A 14447-nucleotide genomic window follows, 5' to 3' on the forward strand; every position below is an offset into this window, starting at 1 on the left:
ATAAAGTTTATCTGTGATTAATATATAAACATGGGTATTACAACAACAGAGATTCAGAGTTGGAGATGCAACTGCGATATTAATATTGTATTAAATACTGTAATTAGATTTGGAGAAAAATGTGATTAGATAAATGGAGAAAGGACAGAACGGGAAGTAATGGCTGATGTTTAATAGTTTAAACTGTTCATGTATGTTTAAGTTACAAGCATTAATATTACTATTCATTCCTGCAGAGGAAGGGTTGTACATTTCTTTAAAATTCTTAGCTATAATGCTTAAATAATTAGACCTTACACAGATTTCAATAAAGTTAGTTAGTTAAAGAGGTTAGACAATACTGTACCTGATTTTTGAAATGCCGAATAATTTTGGCCTGTGCCTCATTATTCATATAACATTGATGTAACCCCATGTCTTCGTGGAACAGAAAGTTTACAGTGAGTGTGTTTCTCCTTGGTATAAAACTGCTGCTGTCTGGTAAAACTTTCTCTCGGTCAAATGTGTGATGGAGCACCATAAAAATGGCTTGTTTGGATCCTGTTTAAAGATGAGGTGGTCAGAAATGTGGTAATGTTATGGTACTTAGAGTTTCTACTTACAATAATTTTGTTATTGTAATCTTAAAGTTACCTGAACGGGCATTAAGTTGATACAGTGCAGCATCAATGTCAGTTCCTGCCCGTGAAACAATAGGGCAGAAAACCAGAATCACATCGCACTCATCCACTTTATTCACCTCTGTCAGACTTGGTAAACATTTATGGAAAGACTTTAAAATCCCATTTTGTGCATTGAAAGACTTCCCATTGTGAATTATGTAGTACTTGTTTCCTTAAAGGTGAAAAAACAAACAAAGTATATTAGTTTTCAGTTTGGCGGTGGTTGTTTGGAATATGAAAAATAATTGGACTTCTGTAAAATCCAAAACAGATGAATGTGTTTGAGAAGTGTTGACAGTTTAATGTGACTTTCAAGACAACCAACATACGCACTTACTCTTAAGTAATTGCATAAAATAATAAATGTGACTCTACCTGTGGAAAACAAGGCTGAGGTCAAAACCCAATTTTAAGATAACAACATCAAAGTTCAACCATTCATTTCGCTAAGATTTCAATCTTTGAAATGGTCTTAGTCAATATTAAAGGTATCAATTGCCACATATTTGTTTTTACAGAATGTTCTTTACATGTAAAATGATTTTATGTAGAAAAAGACGTTAGCTGGGATTTCACAGGCAGGGTCACAAAAACATCCTTGTATTAATAACTGAGATGGAGACTAAAATGGTTTAAGCTGTTCGCCTTGACTTCTTTTTACTAACAAATTTAAATACTTTTTTATTATAAACACCTTCATCACTTTCACTTGAAATAAAAACCTAAAACTTATTAAAATAAATACAGTTCTATATGCCGCATATACTTACCTTTTACCATGTCGAGCAGGGCAGCCAACCAGTGTAAATAATAACATACAGAATTCTGTAGACAAATAGATATTGTATATGAAACATCTATAGAGTTATTTGTAATTCACCAGCATACTAATATAATTAACAACATCTATTGGTGTTTACATATCTGGACTGTGGGTAGAAGGACCTCAAAAGCAGGGTCTGCATTTTTGATTAGATGTAAGGGTTCATGAATGACTTAGGATGACTTAACACACAGGGGCGTGTCTAGAGGGGGGGGCATGGGGTGGCACCGCCCCCCCTTGGAATATGATTGGCCCCCCCTGGTGCCCCCCCTCCAATCTCATTGGGCCACCTAGATTTACTGTCAACCTGAAAATGCCCACCGCACCATTGGACCAGAGAGCTGTCAATCACTGTTTGCTTTGAGACTCGCGCGAACGCGAAGACGAAGCGAGCACAGTAGTTGCGCGTTTTTAAAACAGGAGGAAAGAGACACCATGACACCCACCACACCATTGGACCAGTTGTCAGACACCCACCACACCATTGGACCAGTTGTCAATCACTGTTTGATTTGAGAGTCGCGCGAACGCGAAGACGAAGCGAGCACAGTAGTTGCGCGTTTTTAAAACAGGAGGAAAGAGACACCACGACACCCACCGCACAATTGGACCAGTTGTCAATCACTGTTTGATTTGAGACTCGTGCAAACGAGAAGAAGGAGGGCGCCCCGCCACAGACGCAACACTGGCACAAATCAAATAGATTTTCCATGATTACCTTTTACATTTTATTTTACTATTTAAAACGGCTTCATGTGCTTTTGCAAGCGCTCAGCAGCGCCTCTCTCTCTCGCGCGTGCACGCTTTCTCACTGCTGCGTGCGGAACCTCGACAGTGCCTCTCTAAAACTGAGTGAAGGAGTTAAAAGTTGGCGGTGTTTTCCACCTGGGTTCCTCCGTTGTCTTTTCACGTAAAAGTTAACAGTTAACAGATGTTACTGACAGAGAAGACGGTTGATCGAGTATTATGACTTAACGAAAGGTTAGTGTTTTCCCACACACACACACCAGTTCTCTCTGCACGAGCTCTCTCTCTCCCTCCCTATGGTGCGGTATGCGCGCGCACGCTTAACAGTATTCTCTAATATTTTTGAATTTGCGCTGAATTGTCTGCGCTATACGCGATCTACAATAAAACTATCACTCGCATTTAAAATTAAAAGCGCTCATAAACACAATCAGATGAGAAGAGCAACCCTGCATGAGACACACAGGTAATCCGAAATCACCTCGTATCAGCTCTTCAATGTAAATTGTATCAGACAATGTCGCATTTAAATTAGGATTTTAGCAGTATAAAGTAACAGCTGGTTGGATTAAACACGAGGTGTTATTGGGCCGTGCTTAGTCACTAGCTTAAACTCTTTCTTGTTGTCTGACAACAGAACAGATAATATGTAAAAATCAGTTGTGTTAAAATACAATATAGGCTAATAAACAATGAAAGTCAGATCAGACAGAGTAGAAAAACAAATTTTTAAGTAGGCTAATATTTTCCCAAAATCCTGATATGTCAGAATGTTAACTAATACCAGCTACACGCAATGTAGATAGCCTACTTAAAGGAACAGTTCACTTAATTTAAATGGTCATATACCTTAACTTGTTTCAAACCTGTATGAGTTTCTTTCTTCTGCTGAACTCAAAAAAGAAAAGAGTTAAGAATGTTGGTAACCAAAATCAGTTAATGGATCCCATTGACTTCATATGTAGGAACAAAATAACATGCCGTCAATGGGGTTCATCAAGTTTCTGGCTACTAAGATTCTTCAAAATATTTTATTTTGTGTTCAGCCAAAGAAAAACTCATACAGGTTTGAAATAACTCTAGGATGAGTAAATTATGACAATTTATTTAAAGTGAACTAGGAACAGAACTGTTGTTTAATCCATGCAAAATACAAACAATTAACACCATCTATATTAGAACATGTGGCATTGCACAAGATTTTGGGAACCATGCTTAATATTTTCTAAACCAGTATTTTTTTTTTTTTTAATTTTTTGATTGGCCCCCCTGACTGATTCTTGGTCCCCCCTGTGCCCCCCCATTTATAAAATCCTGGAATCGCCCCTGTTAACACACCTGTAAATCTTCCTGTCAGAGCTAAATCTTACCACTTCTATTCAGTAAATTTTTGTTTAATAACCTGTAGTCAGAGTTTCTTACCATTACTCTTCTAACTAGAAGAAAAAGAGCCATTGTACTGTAGAAATCGGAAAGTTTCCTGAACAGACTGCTTCGCCTTGACAGTTCCTCGAGTCGCTGCAACATAATTGTATAAAATAGTTTTTGAGGGGAGAAGAAAACATATATTAGAATCCAAATAAAATGAGCTGAAATTTACTGACCTACACTCTAAAATGACAGGGTTATTTTTGACCCAATGGGTAAATATTAGACAGAACACACTGCTGGGTTAAAATTGACCCACTGCTGGGTTGTTTCAACCCAACTGCTAGATTTTTATTATACACCATGGTTGCATAACAACAACCAGTGGGGGCAGGTGACTTCTTTTTTGAGGGCACACGATGCAAAGCTTGTAACAGCATGTATGTAGCCCGTCATGTGTGTGGTTCGTAATTTGAATTGAATATATATATATATATATATATATATATATATATATTGAGAAGCACTTAGGATGTATTTTAGGCATATTAGTAAACATTTATGACCCTGCCGGTGAAATCCAGGCTAAAGTCTCATAATCTAATTATGAGATAAGGGCCATCAAAGTTTAACCATTAGTTTCATTATGATTGCAGTCTTTGATGTGGCTTTACTCAGTATTAAAGCAAGGTATCGAGATTTTCACTGAATGATCTTTACATTATTATAATTTATCTTAAAAGAGTAAATCACAAAAAATACTTTAGCTGTGTTTTCACAGGCAGGGTCACATTTAGATAAAAAAAATGTCCATTAGATTTCGCCAAATTATAATAAAAATATATACAATTGTCTTTATAATGACAACAGGCTATGTAAACAATGTACAATTACCCATGTTTATTATTTTTATCAGTTGCCTTTAGCTCATTCACTGAAGGACTTTAAGACACTAAAGTATTTTTTATATAAAAGATCATTGGAATGTCGATTGTGAAAAGATCTCTACTATTGTAGCTTACATAAAAGTGCGGCTAACGTGCAGCATCACGTATATGCCTTCGGATTTATAATATCGACGTGTAGGATAAAAAAATATACAAAATATGGATCCATATGCATAATAACAAAAACGTGTTTTATACAAGCAGCTAATAGGGACATTGTGCATAAACATCTCGTAAAAAATCTCGTAAACAAGCATATACTGTATAGTATACACACTATGAATGGATATACAAATTTTCTGCTGAAGTAAATAAATTTAAACGATAGAGGATATCATCTGATGTAACTTACCGTACACGCTGCTATTCTATGAACATTTGATGTGTCATCTGTGTCACTTTTACTTTTACTTCATCATGTGAAACCAAAAGTGTTTTTAGACTTTACAACAATGCAGCAGTAATTTTAGCAATAAAATGTAGCTTCTGCAAGTTATTTTCAAGTATATTTTAGAGTAATTGAAACTTGCCTTATTCTTATTATCCTCATAAATTATACCTGTAATTGAATGTGTAAATGTAAATAAGAGTTTTTAACAGAGGGGAGCATTTTCAGTGAACGTTAACATTAACACGTTAGTCTGTTCCTGAAAACAAATAGCACACAAGCTGCATGAATCAATTTTGAATGTCTCAGTCAACAAAAAAATGTAATATATTTATATTTACTTTTGTCTGGACTTGGTTTTGTCACTACAGTAGTTTAACAAAACATTTTATTGCTTCATTGTACAGTATGAACGAATTTAAAGGACATCCATGCTGCTTTTCTGTCACACCTACAGTATAATCGAGAAATGTCACATCAGTTGTTTCTTCCTAATACAGTAAATGTGTACATGAAAATTAAAATAAACGAAATATTTTTTTTGTTCTCAAAGAGCTGTCCCTTCTTCATTTGTTGGGTATTATTGCTTTTGGTTTGTGCATTTTAATTCACAGAATTCCTACACAGTCTACCAAAAACTTCTGTAAATTTCATCACATACATAAAACACATGTTTCTCTTATCTAAAATAGAAATCATAAGTATAGACTGAAATTTTTTTGATGTCTGGACATCCTCAGGGATTTGGGAAAATGTAAACAGATGGTTCAATACAGTATATTGATAAATACATTCTCTAAGAAATTCCACAGGAACATCACTTATGGCAAACCTTGGTTGAGATTTCTTTAATAACTTTATTCCATCATGTTTCCTCTTTTAATGCATTTTATATTATCTTAAAACACCCAAAATTGTACTAACAAAATTTTAACAATAGTTTAACTAACAAAAAGCTTTGACTCAGTGAAAACATAGTGAAAACACCTTATCTAAACAAACTATTAAAAAATGACACAATTGATCAGAGGTCAACACAGTTAAAATACCTAATAATATACAATATTGTTATTCAGTTGTTTATATATTCGGTTGATTCTGCAGTTAATAGCTTTTAAATATATCTGTATACAGCCCGTAATGTGAACACACATGCTAATTTAATAATTTAAGCAAGCAGTGATTTTCTTCAGATTTTTTAGGAGTCTGAAGAAATTCATACTCATCACTGTCACAAGTTTCTGAATTCTCTGGCAACCTCTGTTTCAGATTACTAAGCACTTCAGGGTTTTCTATTTTTGGACATTCTGAGGTCCAAACTGTGCGCTGAGATTTAGGCAGTTGTACTTTAATGTAATTTATCTCCCTTTCATCTTTAGGTTCATTAGCTTCATTCGTTTTAGAAGTGGTCTGGTTCTTGTCCTCCTTACAGACATCACTGACATTTCCTCCAACCATCTTCTTTATCTTCTCCAGCAGCTCTGGTACCTGATCTCTATTCCCTATCTGACTAAAACTGAACAAATGAAATCTTTTACCACATTTTTTCACCAGCTCCTGGTAGCTCGGGTGCTGGAGAAAGCTGCTCTGATCTATGTTTTGATTTTCTTGTTCATCAGTGATAATGAAAAGGATCATTACCCTCTCCCAGGATATCTCTTCAAAAATCATCTCCATTTTCTTCACCATCTCTCTTTCCTCTTCAGTAAACTCATTTTTTATTGGTATGACTAGAAGGAAAGCATAAGGTCCAGAGGAACACATACTAATAAGTTGTATGTTTGGCTTAATTTGCTCCATTGAGAGCCCTGAGCTGAACCAGTCAGGAGTATCTAACACAGACACCTGGTCTCTATCTAATATTCCTCTCTCTTTTGTTATCTTCTGAGTGGCTGTAGAGACACCAGTCTGGCTTCTTTCATCTCGCCCAAATATCATGCTTCTTGCTGCACTTTTCCCAGATCCAGACATGCCCAGCAGGACAATCAGAAGTTCTGATGCAATAATTGCTTCTGAAAGAAGGGATAAAAAGGGTATCAAGTCAACGCTTATACACATTATACACATACCTCATTATGAAGTTAAGTCACATATACCACAATGTGCATGAATACTGTCATTGATCAGTACCAACCAGGTGCCAGGCACCACTTGGGTGCCTCAAAACTTCTTGGCACACAAAGACACTTCTATATTTTTAAAATGTTTCTTTTTTTAAATATTCAATATATTCAATAATTATGTATGTAAGGGTTCTGGCTGATTTGTTTTTGTTAGGTCTTTTATTTTAAAATAGTCATATCTGCCATTTAGTTCTTGTTCTTGGTCTTTGTAGTGCCGTCGTGTTGCCTCTTGAGGGAACTTCAATGTTGCGTCATGAAATGACACTATGAAAATACACCAGCAGCATGCGCTCATGTGAAGTAGTTTTGGAGGGGCTTTAATTAGCTCCCTTCGAACCTTTACAGTCAGCTTCAGATAAACATGTATCCCTTAAGCTGACGTTTTTGCTTGCCATTACTCTCTGAGGAGGGTAGACGATTTACAGGTGGTTTCTGTTTCCCCATCTTGTCTGGAGTTTTCTACGGGAAATATTAAAGCTATTCTTCACCCAAGAACAGGTTATGTTCCTAAGGTTCCTACTTGTCCAGCTAGGACCTTAGTTCAGGCCTTCCATCCTTCTCTTCCTCCTCATGGGTCGGCGGACCATGAAATACTTCACCTGCTTTGTCCAGTTAGGGCTTTGCAGCAATATATTAATAGGTCTTCTTCGTGGAGAAAATCAGATCAAGTTACTGTTTTTTGTTTTGTTTTTTTGGCTCTGCTAAAAGAGAACATCAATCCTCTAAACCAGTGGTTCCCAAACTTTTTCAGCGTGTGGCCCCCCTTGTGTATGGTGCATTCCTTCGCGGCCCCCAAAAGAAAATTTGTGACAAAAAACTGTTCTAAAACTCAACATTTTAATAAAAAAACATTAAATTATACAAAAAAGTGGTGCTTCTGGTTAGTAGCCTTATATTTTTTAGGTTTAATTACAGAGAATTCATGATAAATTAATGTATTTCATAAAATGTCATAAAACTGGGGCCCCCCTGGCACCATCTCGCGGCCCCCAGTTTGAAAACCACTGCTCTAAACAATCCATACGTAAATTGATAATAGAGGCTATTTCATTAGCTTATGAGGTGCACGGTATGTCTTCACAATAGTATATACATACGGAACCGAGACGTTTCCACCACCCTGATTGTATCCAGGCGATTTCCTGTGTATTGACTGTGGCTGTGTCCGAGGCAGCTGACTTGCCTTGTTGCCTCATGAGGCAATGACTTTGGAGGTAAAAAGGCAGCTCAGAAAAACGCTTTTGGCCACACTTCATAGCCAGAAATGCAATTAAAAGGTGTAAAAAGTGAAAATATACATCTGTTTAAACTAAATTTGTGCTTCAGCTGCTTTCTTGGCCACCATTTAATTTTTTCGAACTCGGCCAGGCTTGACCAATCACATTCTCCATGCGCACACACGCATAGAACTGTGGGACAGGAAGATGGAGGTATCTCAGGAGTCAGAAAGTAAACCTAACATTGGATTCAGACATGCCTGGATGCCTTCCTGCCTTGGGACACTGCCAGCAATTTAAAGTTTTCGGACGCAGCCTGTGTATTTATCCCCCAATGTTTTCCATGACCATTGTATATATATATATATATATATATATATATATATATATATATATATATATATATATATATATATATATATATATATATATATATACACCGATCAGCCATAACATTATACTCGTATACAACACATAACATGTTACTCTTAATGCAGAATATTTCAGTTTACCTTTGTCCACCAGTAGAAAATCTATTTCTTCTGGATCTGGATCCTATTAATAAAGAGTAGTAAGTTTTATTATTATTATAAGAAAATTAAGTTAAGATGAGTCATGTATTGTCTGGATCAATAAACTAAGATGAGTTTAAATACCACATGGGGACCGCACACTGGCAACATGTTTAAAAAGAAATTGTAAAAGAAGGACAACCAGCCACCCTGCTTCAAATTAAAACAAAATAATTTATAAATATTTTTAAAATTAATTTCTGGCTGGACTTGACTTTTTTACATGAATCAATAATAATAATAATAAAAATAATAAAAAAATAATAAAGGAAACTGTGCTGTTATATGTTTGTTTGTGTTTATATGTTGTGTTGTTGTTTCTGGTTTGTTACTCTTTGTAATTTTACTTTTGCTTCACAACTTTTTCATTTATTACATACAGCATCTTGTAAAAATACCACTGAATAAGCTATGAACATTAATAGACTATATCCTGCATCTTGAATTTAACATGTATACAACATTTGTTCTGAACAACATATCATACCTGAAGTAGCAATTCCTCAATCCTCTCCAAAGCTTCAGTATTTTTCATGCACTCCAGGAGTAATTCATCCTCATAAAACAGAAGATCCACTGTGAGCGTATTTTTCCTGTTTACACTCCTGCTGCTGTCTGGTACAGTTTTCTCTCGGTCAAATGTGTGATGCAGCACCATAAAAATTGCCGTTTTAGAATCTGTTTAAATGTAGAAGTTAAATTAATATGAAATATACTTATTATTAGATATCACATCATTAAAATGTAGGTTATACCAAATAGGAGAGAGTGTTTATTTTTTCTAAAATTTTGATAGTCATTCAAACCCACATACACACAAGTGTGTGTTGTGATTTTTAGAGATTCAAAATCTTATTTGTTTCTAATATTATTAGTTTCTGGTTTGTTAAGCTTTGTTAAATTTTAAATGCTTAAAGTCCACAAAGCCACACCAGGCTTGTGCACAATTCAGAATTTCAGAATTGGCCTCCATTCAATTCATGAATTGGAATTTGAATTGAATTGACTCCGCCCTACAGGAAGTTAAATTTGAAGTGGATTTAAATTCATGGCAATTCAAAGATATTCCACAGTCACACAAAAGAAAGAATCTCACATAGATTCAGTGTTAGGAAAGTTACTTTGGACAATTGTTTGGCAACCATTTTAAATACTCCTCCAGTATCCCCTATAAATGTTTATTTACCATCAGTACATTACCTGAAAGTTTATTTAGCTCCTTCAGTGCAGCTTCAATGTCAGTTCCTGCTCTTGATACAATCATGCAGAAAACCACTAGAAAATCACACTCCTCCACAGACTTCACTTTCTTTAGACCCGGTATTTTTGGGAATTTTCCAATAATATCTTCATAACATTTATATGTCTTTTCAGGTTTGGGTATGTAGTATTTATATCCTTCAATAGAAAGAAAAATATAGATTAATGTTTAAAGGGTCCATGCTTTTTGGTAAATAGCACTAACTTGTAATTATAGGGGAACCACTTTGGGTTCTAACCATATGGTGCTAGGCAGAACCACAAGTGGTGCTATAGTCGTGCTATACTGTAGCACCACGTATGGTTTTACATAGGTGCTATAGCACTAAAATTGGAAACCCTAAAATTACAAGCTAGTAAACACTTTTAGTAATATTTAGCACAATGTTTTAGAGTGTAACAGCTCTGTTATTTTTATTGATTTACCAGCAATCTTTAAAGATTGATCAGTATGCTCTCCTGGATTCTGGACTTGAGTGCTCATGCTTGACTGGACCTGTTCCATGGCCTTCACTTGGATCAGTTTCTGAAATTGATCATACATTTTAAAACATCATCTTAAGTCTGGTAAAAAAATTTATAGTTCTTAGGCATTTTAGTACGAGCTCCCCTAAACAAAACATACCCATAATGGTGTTTTTTTTACATATTGATTTTTTTTTAAAGTCTAATAGCTGATCAGTCTGTTTACATTTGTCATTTTATGTGTAAAGTGTTTTGTATAACACGGTATTATGTAAAACATACAGAAATTAGTATTGCAATTGAATAAGAGCATATACAGTATGCATTAAAGAATATGGTTTCCTATCCCTGTCCAAATGGATAATTTATTTAGATTTATTCAAGTATATTGTGGCGATATAAAAAACCCAAGCTGTATACATTTTTTAAAAATGTATATAAAATGTATACCTTTTTTATATACTTGCCACGAAATGGCGGAAGTTGCGAAAAACGAAGTTTGACAGAATAAAAACGGAAGTTCTAGGTCTGACATCATGATTAGTGTAAAACAAGACTCATTGGTCAGGTTCCCGGCCTGGACTTTTAATTTGAAGTCAAGTTCAAGTCCGTGATGAGGCGTCAAGAGAGCGACAACGTCAGCGTGAATCCTGGGCTCGCCACTCTGTAACCGAGGTCTCGTGGCTCCTTCCGGAGCTTCCTTAATGTGTGCGAGAGAAAGTGGTCAAAGGGGTGACGGATTTATGTTTTGCTATCCTTGCCGAATGTGGAATGTGCAGGCAACTCTATGACTGGTTGCTGAATTGCCGAGGAGATTCGCTATATCGGCTGCTGCAGGACTGTTCCGGACGGTTTCGTTTGCCGCAAGTACTTTGTCACACACACACACACACACACAGACACACACATACACGCTCAAGTTCACGCTACACATGCATTCTCTTTTAAGAGCGAGTTCCGCTGAAGAGAATCTTGACTTTGTTTCTTTTTTTTGTGGACATTGAACTTTGAGCATTTATAAACTAAAAACTGTCTTAAAATGAGTTCGAGAGCAACTTTGTTTCATTTGCTCATAAGGTGAACTGGTGGACAACTCTTTTGTTTTTTGTTTTTGTTTTTCTAACTCAAATTTCTTTTGAAGGTGTTTTGAATTTTTTTTGTAAAGGAACAATTGCAGGGCAACACGGTTGCTGATGCCTTTGGATTTAAATGAATCATTGTTTGAAAGTATAAAATGTCTATGATTCGTATGGGTTTATTCATTGTTTGCTCTTTCATGAGTTTTCTTTAATATAACTCTGTGAATGAATTTTTTCTTTGTCATAAATTTAATGAATACTTCATTGTGTTTCGGTGGCACTGTCTGATGTTATCCGGGAACTAAATAATTTTTTTTGACTTGGCAATTTTTCCAAGTCTGGCGCCCGAACTAAATAAGTTCCATTTTCTTATTCTTTATATTATACGTTCGGGGTGGCACCGTTACAATATAATGAAAGTACTGTAGCATAGGCACATATGCCTACTTATTTTAGAACAATGACATAGTTAAGCATTAAGGAAAATCCCATAAAAATAGTATATATAATAGTTTTCACTATAAGTGTAGTATACTATATAACATGAATATTATTATCCCATAACATATTACAATTTAACTGAAAGCACTGTATGGATTACGGGAATATCCAAGTTGATTATTAACCCTTATACCACGGGTCTGTTGAATGCTGTATTCTGATTGGCTGAGAAATGTTCCGTGGGTATGCATTAATTTGTGATAACCGCACACCTAACTTGTCAAATGTCTTAAAAATGGGTACCAGAGCAATATTTGTGGTAACCGTGGAATAAGAGGAATAATTTACTCCGGTCCACCTTGGGTGTGCATTATTTTCTTATAATTCTATGGCCCGTCGTCAATTATTCCTTACATGACACTGCAAGAATAACAACAGAGAATGAGAAGAGTTACATTGTCGTGGTTGTTGTTGTTCCACCACGTACTGTACGTCTTGATTCTATTAAATAAATGGCCACTAGATGCCGCTGTACTACAGTTGTCTATATTGCGCAAAAATGTAAACAACACTTGTCCAGAAGCACTTCATGTTTCAGTTTTTTAACACTAGATATACGTTGAGATGTAATACAACCAACAGAACATACACTCTCAGAAATAAAGGTACAAAACTGTACCTTTTCTGTCACTGGGGCTGTACCCTTTCAAAAAGTACAGCTTTGCACCGAAGGATTTCATTTTAGTACCTCAGAAGTACATACTGGGACCAAAGAGAGCTTATTAGTACCTCAAAAATACATATTAGTATTTCAAAGGTATATTGGTACTAAATATTTACATATCTGTACCTAATGGTCCATACAATTACCTTCTTAAAGGGTGCTGCCCCACTGTACATATTTTGACTTTTTTCTAACAATGTAGGTCCTCAAGGTATGGTAATCTACCCAAAAATCTATTCAGTTTTTATTCATATAAGTACCAAACAGAAACTTAGGGTACAGCCCCAGTGACAGAAAAGGTACAGTTTTGTACCTTTATTTCCGACAGTGTATAGAACTGAATCAAAAAGTTAAACAAACATCTTAAAGATTATATAATAAATAATAAAAAACAGTCACAAACTGAGTAGTGTTTCTGGACCAGTAGTGTTTACATCTTTTGAAATGGTCTCTCAGCGACGTCATCACTGCTTGCGCACGCAACCGAGAGGCAGCAAGAAGAGACCTTAGCCGTTTCTCAATACCAAAGCCGTTTCTCAATGTCAAGGACACTTCCTTGGCAGGACTAGTCCTTAAAAGTCACTTCCTTCAGAGGCTAGGCGAGGCTCCTTTTAAGCATTCGGAGAACACGTTAAATGGAACAGGCTAGCAAGTGCACGTCATTACGTCATTGCGTGATTGAAAGGTGTAACACTGCAAAAATAAAGACAAAAAAACAGATCCAACTAAAACCAAGTTTTATTTATATACAAAGAATAAAGAACGCTTCATTACTTAAGGTTGTTGCAGTAGCGGAACAGCTCACCTCGAGGAGCTGCCTCAAGGATGCGCGCGCACACTAATGTTTGTAAACAGGAAACCCGTGTAGTATGTTCACGTAAATATGACTTGCATTAAAACTAAGCGACAAGCGCGTAGGTTCATACGCCAATAAATACATAAATAGGCTAAATAACACTCGACATGCAGTCATATTTGAACAATGTTCTTATTATTTAAATTTTACAATTATCTGATTTAACTAGTCATTTAAATGTTACTACAAAGGCATATATTTAGATTATATGACAAATAATTTTTATATATTTTTTCTCACACAAATCTACTGTATTTAGATGGAATAGAAAACATCAGCTGCTACTCACCCGCACTGCTGCGCACTGAAAATCACTTTCACTTTTGTTTTTACTTTGACGTATCATTCTCCATTACAGCTCTGAAACATGTTAAACGTTAATTTATAACTGAAATTAATAAACTACCTCAGAAAAGACACCTACCCTACTAAACTGTTCGTTGTTGATTTAAGACCATATTACTTTTTTAAGTAAAAGTTTAATGTTTTTGTTGGTTTTGCAATTTGAACTAATAGTTGGAAAAAATCTAAACATATACAAATGAAATGCATATCTTTGATTATGTTCACACAACAGATGGCAGCTGGCCTATTATTCTACATTCTAACATTTATGCATTTTATAAACAACTTTTAATGCATTCAAGACCTACATTTACAATCAAGATTCAATTATTTTAATTGTTTGTTTTTGTTGCCAAACCTTTTGCAAAAGAGAAAGTGAAATGTTCTTCATAGAGAGTTGAGCTCTACAAATACTGAAAAAACCTTAGAA

At 35.4% G+C, this 14447-nt stretch overlaps 2 protein-coding genes across 3 annotated transcripts in view; one reads left to right on the top strand and one right to left on the bottom strand.

Moving 5' to 3' along the window:
- The window catches only part of znhit1 (zinc finger, HIT-type containing 1), a 299763-nt gene that overhangs the window by 71882 nt on the left and 213434 nt on the right, over nt 1-14447 (top strand). The window lies entirely within an intron of this gene.
- On the bottom strand, nt 5670-13981 carry LOC135748576 (uncharacterized). The gene is made up of 6 exons (XM_073814843.1): nt 13962-13981; nt 10534-10633; nt 10048-10245; nt 9335-9525; nt 8788-8830; nt 5670-6947 (listed from the first exon to the last, which is right to left on the bottom strand). The coding sequence occupies exons 2-6, from the start codon at nt 10610-10612 to the stop codon at nt 6091-6093; spliced, it is 1368 nt and encodes a 455-aa protein (XP_073670944.1). The 5' UTR covers nt 10613-10633; nt 13962-13981; the 3' UTR covers nt 5670-6090.

Source organism: Paramisgurnus dabryanus, chromosome 5 (assembly GCF_030506205.2).
Source record: "Paramisgurnus dabryanus chromosome 5, PD_genome_1.1, whole genome shotgun sequence".
NCBI classification, from domain to species: domain Eukaryota; kingdom Metazoa; phylum Chordata; class Actinopteri; order Cypriniformes; family Cobitidae; genus Paramisgurnus; species Paramisgurnus dabryanus.